At 41.7% G+C, this 10,616-nt stretch overlaps 1 protein-coding gene across 1 annotated transcript; it reads left to right on the top strand.

Annotated features, from left to right (window-relative positions):
* The first annotated feature begins 7,133 nt into the window (after window positions 1-7,133).
* Calhm4 (calcium homeostasis modulator family member 4) lies at window positions 7,134-10,022 on the top strand. The gene is made up of 2 exons (XM_005363516.1): window positions 7,134-7,694; window positions 9,636-10,022. Exons 1-2 carry the CDS (start codon window positions 7,134-7,136, stop codon window positions 10,020-10,022), a joined length of 948 nt encoding a protein of 315 aa, XP_005363573.1.
* The last annotated feature ends 594 nt before the right edge of the window (window positions 10,023-10,616 follow it).

The raw sequence follows: 10,616 nt of genomic DNA, 5'->3' as shown, positions 1-10,616 counted from the left end.
CTCTCCTGGAAGGTAAAGAGTGATCTTCGGTTCTTTCCTTTGGTCTGTGACTTCAGTGTATATCAGTGGAGTAGTCCTCTCTTTCCTTTTGTCTTAGCAATTTCTTCCTGGCCTTGGTGCAGGAGCCTTCTCTCCTGCCTTTGCTCTTTGCTGAATGGAAGAGAAAAAAACAAGCAAACAAAACCCCACCAAAATACATGAACAGCAGCACTGTCTTGTATCTCTGTAACCTGCTACTGATCAAGGAACAGCCTCACTTGTAATCCAGGCCCATAAAAGCTCACAGTGTGTGTGAAGTCAGAGCAAAAGCACCAAGACACTAAAAACTCTCTAGCCCCAGGGAGTTGATGAGTGGTGTTTTGTTCGAATGCCAAGGCATTGTTTTAAAATCACAAACAGAAACCTTTGCAATCCAAGACAGATTTAACGTTAGCATTATTCACTTGGTATTGATTGTTCTATGCGTTACAGAGACAGGATCAGCAATCTTCGGCACGAAATCTTGAGTTTAAACCTCATCAACAAATGAGTTTTGTCCCCAGAGCACTTCCTGCCCCCATCATGTGTGTTTACAGCGTTGAAAGGGTAACTTTTCCTAACGGCAATCAGCAACTTTAAAGGAGGCATAAAGCTAATATTTTCTTACAGAGCTGTTGCTCAGAATGGGTGCTCTGTAGTTTAATAATGTATAAAGATTCTGGCAGAGAGAGCAAGCCCTTGGCTTTCTTTTGATAGTTCCTGAGCTATTGGAGGCTCTCTTTATTTATGCAAAAGTACACATATTTAAAGTTCAAATAAGAACCCTCATCTTGACAAATGCAGGCAGGGTGCGTGAGTCCAAAGCTGTTCCAGAAATAGACATGGAAACCTCGCTTGAGAAGGCTGCCTTCTGCTTCTTCCATCTTGAGACAATGAGCCCTCTTGGTTCCAGTGCACTCTTCCTGCAAGGTGAAAATGGGCGAGCACTTTGAAGAAGAGTGTGGTACAGTTGAAAGAGCCCAGGATGGTTGGCAAGGCTCCGATTTAGTTGCTGTTCTCCTGATGACTGGCTATGTGGCCTTGGACAAGCCACTTTATTGCTCCATGGCTCAGTTTCCACATCTGTGAAATGGCAATGCTAATACCTACCTCACAAAATAATTTGGCTATCAAAGAGATGGCATGCACCGTAAAACATATTATAATGCACCGTATAAAAACTAATTACTGCAGGCTCTTCTTAGAGGTGAATATATGGGTTGGAATTCTACGCCATGTGAAGCAGCGCCACGCTGTTTATGGTCTGTAAAACCATGGTCTCAGGGAAATCAGTAATACTGGGCTTGGGGATTTGACAGCTTTCTTAGGGGCACACTAATAACTTACATTTACCACTTCACAGGTCACACCTTGGTTTTCGCTGTCATATCATTTTAATTCAACTACAGCTGGTGAAGTATGAAATTCATTGCCATTTTACAGGATAGGAGTATAAAAATAAAAAGACTGATAAAGCTCTGCAAAATGATCTGGAGATAGGGATCAGAGCTACATTTGCAGATTCCCAATTATCACCCCCCTTCCTTTGTCTATTGTACACATTTTAACATAGTTGACAAAGCAAATTTTAGAACTAGGCGCTAAGCCATGTGTGCACTTGACAGCCTGCTGCCAATGTAGAGATAATTTGGGCTTCAAAGGTAAGAGATCCCCAAGAGAAACAGGACAGGTCTATGCACTTGTAGTGGGAAAAGTGGCACTGCAATTAGCAACCATATGTGACCATGGCTGTGTTGTGGGCATATCAAGGCCACTACAAAGCTTGAGATGTCACTGACACCTTAGAAAAGGTGGCTTCTTCCTTCAGACTGACAAGGCTGTTTGCTAGCCCATGGCCCTCCAGGTCAGACTCAGGACCTGACTGAGGAAGGAGCTGAGTGCCTGGCAGGCACACAGTACACACCACGGGCAAACACAGCCATGGCTGCTGTCACCTGGTGATGGAGGAAGGTCATTGATTAATTAATAAAAAAAAAACTGCTTGGCCTTCATAGGTTAGAACATAGGTGGGTGGAGTAAACAGAACAGAATGCTGGGAGGAAGAGGAAGTGAGCTCAGATACCATGCTCCCCTCTCCTGGGCAGATGCAATGAAGCTCTGACCCAGGATGGACAGTAGGCTAGAATCTTCCAGGTAAGCACACCTCGGTGCTACACACATTAATAGAAATGGGCCAGGCAGTGTTTAAATGAGTACAGTTTGTGTGTTGTTATTTCGGGGTATAAGCTAGCCTGGCAGCTGGGAGCTGGGTGGCAGAAACGCAGCCTGCAGCTCCCACAACAACCAGGACACTGGTCTGCTCTTTTTCAAACTATGACACTCAGCATCATTCATCATCAGAGTACACCCTGCATTCCCCGGGACCCTTCTGTTTATGTAAAATCACCCCACTGTTAAACAGGAGAGCAGGGGGAGGAGAATTGGTTCAAAGTAATGCTCAAGTATTGCATTTCTACTTTTACTAAGAATCGTTAGGCTGGATAGAATAGAATTGGGAGTAGGGATTGAGAGAGAAGCATTCTTCAATCTTGTCAGATATACCCAGCTGTCAATCACCACAAGTAACCAGTATCTTGGACCACACCTCTACCCCAGTTCTTTGGGAGGCAGCTTGGCAATTGAATAAAGCCTTGGGAAGATCCTAACAGAAGACAACAGTGACCTCAGCTACCAAAGGGCTTGTATGGAGTCCTGTTTCTTCTTCTACTAGGATCTAAGGAAATGGCTCAATGGGTAACAGTGTAAAAGCAAGAGGACCTTGAGTTTAGTGACCCACAGGGACCCCGTTTCACAATCTCTCTCATTGAAGTATCTAAAAAAGCAGGCGTAGCTACATGTCCTTAGAACCCCAACATTGGCAGGCCAAGACGGGCAGATTCTTCAAGGTCATGGTCAGCCACCCTAGTGGAACCAATGAAATCCAGCTCAGTGAAAGTAAGAAGTGACAGAGGAAGACACCAACGTCTTCTCCTGGCCTCAACATGTATGTATGTACGTACGTATGTATGTATGTATGCATGTATGTGCTCAAATACACACACACACACACACACACACACACACACACACACACACACACCACTCCTTTTACTTTAAGCTGATCTCTGGGCTTATTTTAACCAATTCTCTTATATAAAGTTAATTTATGATTTGTTCTGTGACCCCCCCCCACCCGCTAAGAATAGCTGTAATGTTCAGATCTGATTTTCTCAGGCATACCTGCAGTTGTGTTCAATGAGAGAGATTGTGAAACGGGGTCCCTGTGGGTCACATACATGTGAAAGCCACATGAGAGACAGACAAACAGCAAAATAACTTTGGGATTCATTTTTATCAAAGTAAACAATAAAGAAAACTGCAATTAGGAAATTTACAGGAGAATGCTTAGGACTGGAATATATGATACTAAGGGAGGACACTTGGGCTCAGAACGACAAGCATGTTCCTTCTCTAGTGGTTTCCAGATTCGAATTTTGATACATGTGTATTCACGAGAAAAGGGGTGTGTGGTCAGCAGAGGTGTGGGCAGGGTATTAGGACACACACGACATTAAAGCAAAAGGTAGAACACGGAAACAGAAAAGCTTACGTGTGTGGAATGGGTAAGGACGAGGGGAGTGTTCACCCAAAACTAGCACATGTGGCTATGCCGTAAAGGAATCTACATAGCAAATCCTCACAGATTTGCTTTTTAACAAACCCCTTACTCCAGGAGGGTTCAACCTATGCTCTGCTGTGTCCTATGCAGCTCCCAGGAGAAATGCTCTATAATTCTCTTGCCCATTCCCTCATATACCAGATACTATAATTAATGGATTTTAAGATATGAGATAATAAACACAAAGGATATGATATGTGTTACTAAGTTTTGCTACATATGTTTTGGGCTGAAGCAGCTAAAATGTCCAGGAATGTCTTAGACTCTATCTTCTTTTCCTTCTTAGTGGTTATCACTCTGTGGACTTTGGTATTTATCACTCCTATGCACGTTTTAAAGTTCCACACGTTACTACCCATACAGAATAAGTAATAGCGCTTGCAACTTTACATTCTAGTGGCGCCATACAGCTCCCACCTCATGGCCGGAACTTTTTCCTCAAGGTTGTTTGTTGACGTTTATCCACAGTGATACCTGCCGTTGTAGATGATTTATTTATACAGATTAACATCAGGTCAGAAAAATCTTCTACAAAGAACCAGAGAGCAAGTTAAGTTATGCAGTCATCCAGGTTCTGTAATGATAACTCCATACTGCTGTCAAGACAAAAGCAGCCATTCCCAAGCAGACATGGCTATTTTCCAATAAAACTTTATTATTTTTTTAAAAGCACTGACATTTGAACTTAATTTAATTTTCATGTCACTGATTTTTTCAACCATTTTAAAATGCAAAAGTTACTCTTAACTCCTAAGCCAGACAAAACAAGCAGTGACCAATTTAGCTCCTACACCATCCTTGACTAACCCCGTCTCTATGGTATATCATTGTCATGGCTTCTGAATCCATCTCCTTGTTATTGGATGCCAAGACAGAGAGTTCCTTGGTGACCCCTTGCATCACCCACACAATTTAGAGGGGAATGATTTGTGAGACTTACAAGATAAAATATTTATTCTCTGTTTTTAGGTCATAGAATGTCCTACATTTCACAATATGTCCTATCTTTCACAATCTGACTTAGGCCAAACCTGCTAAATTTATTCTTTTTAATCTTTTAACTACTTTTGTTTATTTGATCAACTCACTTGTTAGTGTTACATTAAAAGTCTTTCTTTTTTATTATTAGGCCAGATCTTCCTTTTATATTATTTAGAGTTATGCAATCATGGATGGACACATTGACATTTTCATATCTTTGTGATGTATTGTTTTAATGATGATGGAGCATGCAGTTAGCCAGTCTTGCTGTCTCCTGATTCTGTTATTCCCAGTGACCCATGATCCCATGTCTTTGCTTTCACGCTTTGTGTGTGGTCGTTTTGGGAGTGTCACTTTTAAGCAGCACAGCGTGGGCAGGTTTAAACTAGTTCTGATGTGGTGGATAAGGACATGTCCCAGGCTATCTGGGTCCCAATCCTCACTCCTCCATTCATCTGTGTGTGGTGCTAGGCAAGTTCTTTAATCTTGTCATATCTCAACACTGGACTGTTGAGGAGATTCAGTGTTCTTAACACAATGCCTCGCAGAGAGTAAGCAGTCATGGATAGCTATTGAAAATATTTTATTGTTATTATTGATGCACCTGGTCTCATTTATGCTGTGGTTTTCTCTTTTCTCATTATCATTCTTTTGTCTTTGCTTACTCTCTCCTTTCCTATAAAGATTTTCCTTTCATTCCCTCTATGTTTTAAGTGGTCTAAAGATGGTATATCTAGTCTTTCAGTGACCACAATTTAAATGTTTATGGTTTATTAAGACATACTTGATACATAGTTTGATAAGTACAGAGATCATTTTTAGTCAGTGTAGTTAACATTGCTATCACCCTGTCCTATGTTTATCTATTTGGTATCCACTAATTATAGGGCCAAATAATAAGTGATTTGTATTTCCCCAGTGAGCCAGAGGTCAAATGCCAGAGCCATTACCTTATCGAATGCTCACAAATTGAAATAATATTCTCCTGCCCTAATCAACCCTTGCCAGGCTGCAGATATATAGGGATAATCTATCTCTATACCCCAAAGCCACTAGATTTGTTTAGAAACCAAGCTTAAGTGTTCGCTGCCTTGCCTTATCTTCCCCACAGATACTCTAGTAAAGGTTGTGGTCTAGGCTTTCTCTTCCTTCTCCCACCTTCTGACCTAGGCTGCTACTTCCTGGTGTGACCTTGTTTGGAATTCCCTGGCCTACTTTCCTGGGAAAAGAAAAAGTCTTTTGATAGTGTTGGCATTTCTTCTACAAATCTGAACACTGGGGTAGAAAGGTGTACTTCCCAAAGGTTTTCTCTTGGCTCTTCACCTCTCTTCATATTCCTCCTTCCCCACTCTCCCAGCAACGCATGTCCACTTTCTGTTGGTATACATTTGTATTTCTAGAGTTCATTTTCTTGGTCTTTAGAGACAGAGTCTCTCCCGTAGTCCTGGCTGTGCTGGAACTTACTACGCAGACCAGGCTGGGTTTGAACTCAGAGTTCTGCCTGCCTCTGCCTCCCAAGTACTGGAATTCAAGCCCTGTGGCTTGGGCCTAGTTATATTTTCTATATCATGTGTCCTCATATGCATTTTGACTATATTGTTTATTCTTCTGTGTTGCACCTCGAATTTCTCATTATACTGTCTCATTTTACTAAAGATATGCTTTACCACATCTACCCTAGAGTCTGAGAAAAAAAGATTTATAAATCCAATCAAACTCTGTCCAGTACCCTGTATGAAGAAATTGTATGATAAATATTTCCTAATTAAATAGCACAAACAGCTTACATGTTTGATCATTATATTCTTATTTAAAACTATACAACTATTACAAATAATCACATTTTCATACAAGCAAAGGATATCATCGAAATAAGTTTGCAATTTAACTTTTAAATCATCATATGGCAACATTCTGTCGACAAACATATTTATTTAGGAAAGGCTTTGTTATGCCTTGCTCCCTTTCTTTTAGACAACATTTTGGGACCACCTAGAAATTTTGGATTTCTCTAATATTTGTTAGTTTCTGTTTCTCTGTGTTTTGTGATGCTTTGGCTATAGAATCTGTCACTGCCTTAAGAGTGCCTCTGTTTCGCTTCCTAGGCTGTGTTGGCTGATGCTTAACATTTAGTGTTTTACAAAGTGGTACATAGCAAGATGGAGCGTGTCCGTCTGGCAAGTGTGCCGTGGTCATCCATGAAGGGACGTTGAAAAGTTCTCTTTTCCCACAGAACTGAGGTCCCTCCTCTTTCTCACAGCTACTATCTGGTATGAATTTATTAGCTCAGGATTTACAAAGAACATGAGAAGAGTCTAGGGATCCTTTAAACACATAAGGATGTTGGGTCACTTGACACAACCAGTCAAACCAGTGTGATCCTATAAAATGGTCACAGCTGGTGGAGTCCAGAGATCAGAAAGGGCCACCAGCTAGCTGGGTCAGAGCTTCCGCCATGAGCCCAAGTCTCAATTGTCTTCTCTCGTCTCTACAGAGAAGCGGGACGTGCACCAATTCTTTGATTGCCATCTCGACTATTTGTGTGCAGCAACTGTTCTCCTCTTACACATTCAATTGTCCCTGTCAAGCCGGAAAGAACTTCTACTACGGTTCGGCTTTTCTCCTGGTTCCTGCCTTGATCCTTCTGATTGCCGGCTATGCTCTCAGAGGCCAGATGTGGACGGTCGCCAGCGAATACTGCTGCTGCAGCTGTACCCCTCCGTACCGGAGAAGCAGCCCTCTCGAGAGGAGGCTGGCCTGCCTCATGTTCTTCAACATCACTGGGAGGGCGCTGGTTGCTCCACTGACGTGGCTGACAGTGACCCTGATGACGGGCACCTACTATGAATGTGCGGCAAGTGAGTATGCCTCTGTGGACCAGTACCCAATGTTCGCTAATGTCACTGCCAGCAAACGGGAAGAGATCCTAGCTGGGTTTCCATGCTACACGTCGGCTCCTTCTGATGTGATGCCAGTAAGAGACGAAGTGGCTCTTCTCCACAGATACCAGTCACAAGTGAGTTTATGACTTCCTTTTCTGTGGTACTATCTCAAACCTATTATGGTTCCTATGAAGGTATCCCGTGTCTGCTCTTTCTCCTGTTATCTGATTACACAGCACATGCTAGATCCCATGCACCTGAATGAATTCCACTGGGCAGCTGCACACAGAGTTAAGCTGCTGGAAGTCAGTAGGCCAGCTTCTCTCCTATTGCTTTATCACTCATGACTGGCATGTTGTTTATTAAGTTGTACCAACTTTCCTCAGCTGTAAAAGAAAGCTAATAATAGAATATGCCACCTAAATGATTGTGAATAAGAAAATTAACTAACACATTTAAAGAGCTCATGACTGTGTCCAGTCTGTTAAAATAATGAATGTTAGAATTATTATATTATCATAAGTATTATCAGAATAGTGCCGTATTACTAAATCTCATTTTTCTGTTTCTTTTTTACATTTGTGTTCTTCTATATTTAAAATCTCTTCTGAAATTATAGGAAGCTCAATTATATTTTTAAAATTTCCAATGGTGGCTCTAAATATAATGTTCATGAACAAATTAGTGGCGGCAGAGAGTGGGATGGGCTAGGAGGAAGACATGAGCCTGGAATACTTTTAGGTTCAATTTCAGAAGTGCAGTTTTTCATTTTGGCAAGAAAAAGTCATCAGTTTCTCTAAGGGCTGAGTTAAAACATATTTTCAAGGCACTGAAATATCATAAAAGCTTCATCTATCTTAAGGTACTAATTGCAAAGACTTCCCTGGCTTTTGACTTGCTCTCCTTCAGTTATTTTGATACTGTTCTGTTAGAAAAATTACTACCAAGACACAGACCCTGAAATACTGCAATAATACTCAAATGGAGAAAAAGAAAAGAAAATTTTCACTAAGATATACTCTGTCACAATTGGTTTTGGGGTTTTCTTTAGTGTTGTTTGTTTATTTCATTTTGACTAGTCATAAAACCAGCTCAGCCAGAAGAGCTTGGGAAAGCTTGTAGGAGAAAGACATTTGCAATGCCCACCTGTGACTGTGTACTGTTAGCATGCCTAAAAGTCTGTCTTCACTTTACCTTCCAGTTGCCAAATATTTCTTAAAGAATGGTACAGAAGGGAACAAAATTATTCTAAGACAAAAAGAAAAAAGAAAGAAAGGAAAAAGTCAGATACTGCCAGTGCCAGTGGTGGTACATTGCCTTTAATCCCAGCACTTGGGAGGCAGAGGCAGGGGGATTTCAGTGAGTTCGAGGCCAGTCTGATCTACAGAGCTAGTTTCAGGACAGCTAGGGCTTTACACAGAGAAACCCTGTCTCAAAAACAAATAAATAAATAATAAAAAATATAAAAATAAAAAGCAGATATTAAATAGTCACAAATAAAGCTAGTTTATCCAAACAAAGAAAACAATAAGGAACTTTAAGGGAGAGCCTATAGTTGTTTCCTGACTTTTTTGACTGCAAAGATAAGAGGAATGCAGGGAGATAAGTCTATGAGTGCTTGGTAGCAGGTCGTTGAGGACAGCTTGGGAGGCTGCCATTAGTGCCTCTGACAGCATCATTATCTAATACTAATTAAGCCCCCAACAAACGTGTAGGTCTGTACCTAATGATTGAGAAGCGAAATTGGGTCCTAGCAAAAGACAAGGCTTTAGCATTTTATATAAGGTTGATTGGTGGTTTATAGCGTCTATCACTTCAAGGGCAGTACTTAGAACCCATCCCACATGAAAAGGTCACATTCCTCTGCCATATGAAGGCGGCACTGTCCTCCCATCACAGCTATTTCCACATCAAATGACCATCACTGTATATTATATATTAAAAACTGGAAGCAAAGACCCACATTTTAGTTCTGAGGTCTGTAGGACTCCCTCGTACCGTGACTGCTTCTGGAATATGTGCTGTATTGATGGATGCCTGTGCCTACTAATTATCTTCCTACTAATTATGCGTAGATGCTGGCCTGGATTTTGATCATTTTGGCAACCATTGCTTTTCTGGTCTCCAAATGTCTGGGAAGATGCTGCTCTCCCCTCACCTCTATGCAGCATCACTACTGGTCCAACCACCTCCAGAGTGAAAGGGCGCTCTTTGAACAAGCCGCCGAGGAACACTCACGACTTCTCATCAGACATCGCATCAAGAAAGTGTTTGGTTTCATCCCTGGGAGTGAAGACATCAAACATATTCGCATTCCTTCGTGCCAGGACTGGAGAGATATTTCCATACCCAATATTCTATGTGTGGGTGACACCACACAGGGTCCCTATAGCTTCCTCGGAGAAAGGGTGGTTGAGGAAAATGAGGAAGACAGACAAGAAGGTATTGAACTGAAGCCTTGATAGCTGCACCTTTCAAAGTTCGGGGCGCTTGGTTTTCTGATGCTAAGGTTCCGGTGCAAACTCTTCCTCTTCTATCTCTCTGACACTATTTACAGAAGTCCACCCAACATCTTACTTCTAAAACCTATTTATAGAGAGACAACCTCCCATTCTTATGAAATACCAACATGGGGTCATGATGACTATTGCGTCATGTTGGTCCATTTTAAATGGGTACGGAATTTCAAGTCATGTCAAATAGGCATTTAGCTCTGTTAGTGGGTACCCGTGTGAAAAATCAGTGCGAGTGGTATTTTGCCACACGCCCATATTAACGACCTCAGAGAGCTGTTGCGAAGATGGAAAGCGATGACAGTTTCTCTTCCATTCGATGAAGGCAAACCAAAATCGCGTTCCTCCTTCGGCTCTGAATTCTGTCTTCTACCACTGTCTTTCCTCACTCTAGTCTTTGGTTTTCTCCATGTCTTCATTTAAATGAAACATTTTATTGCCTTCTCCTCTTTTCTGGAATCGGAATATGTAGCCTACTAGAGGGGAAGGTAGAATAAAATGGCCTCGGAGAACTGCTTAGCGCTCCAGATCCAGAGCATCCAA

This window comes from Microtus ochrogaster, linkage group LG9, assembly GCF_000317375.1.
Source record: "Microtus ochrogaster isolate Prairie Vole_2 linkage group LG9, MicOch1.0, whole genome shotgun sequence".
In the NCBI taxonomy this organism is placed as follows: Eukaryota; Metazoa; Chordata; class Mammalia; order Rodentia; family Cricetidae; genus Microtus; species Microtus ochrogaster.
Note: the sequence above shows the minus strand (reverse complement) of the source record. Positions and strands in the feature narration are given on the sequence as shown.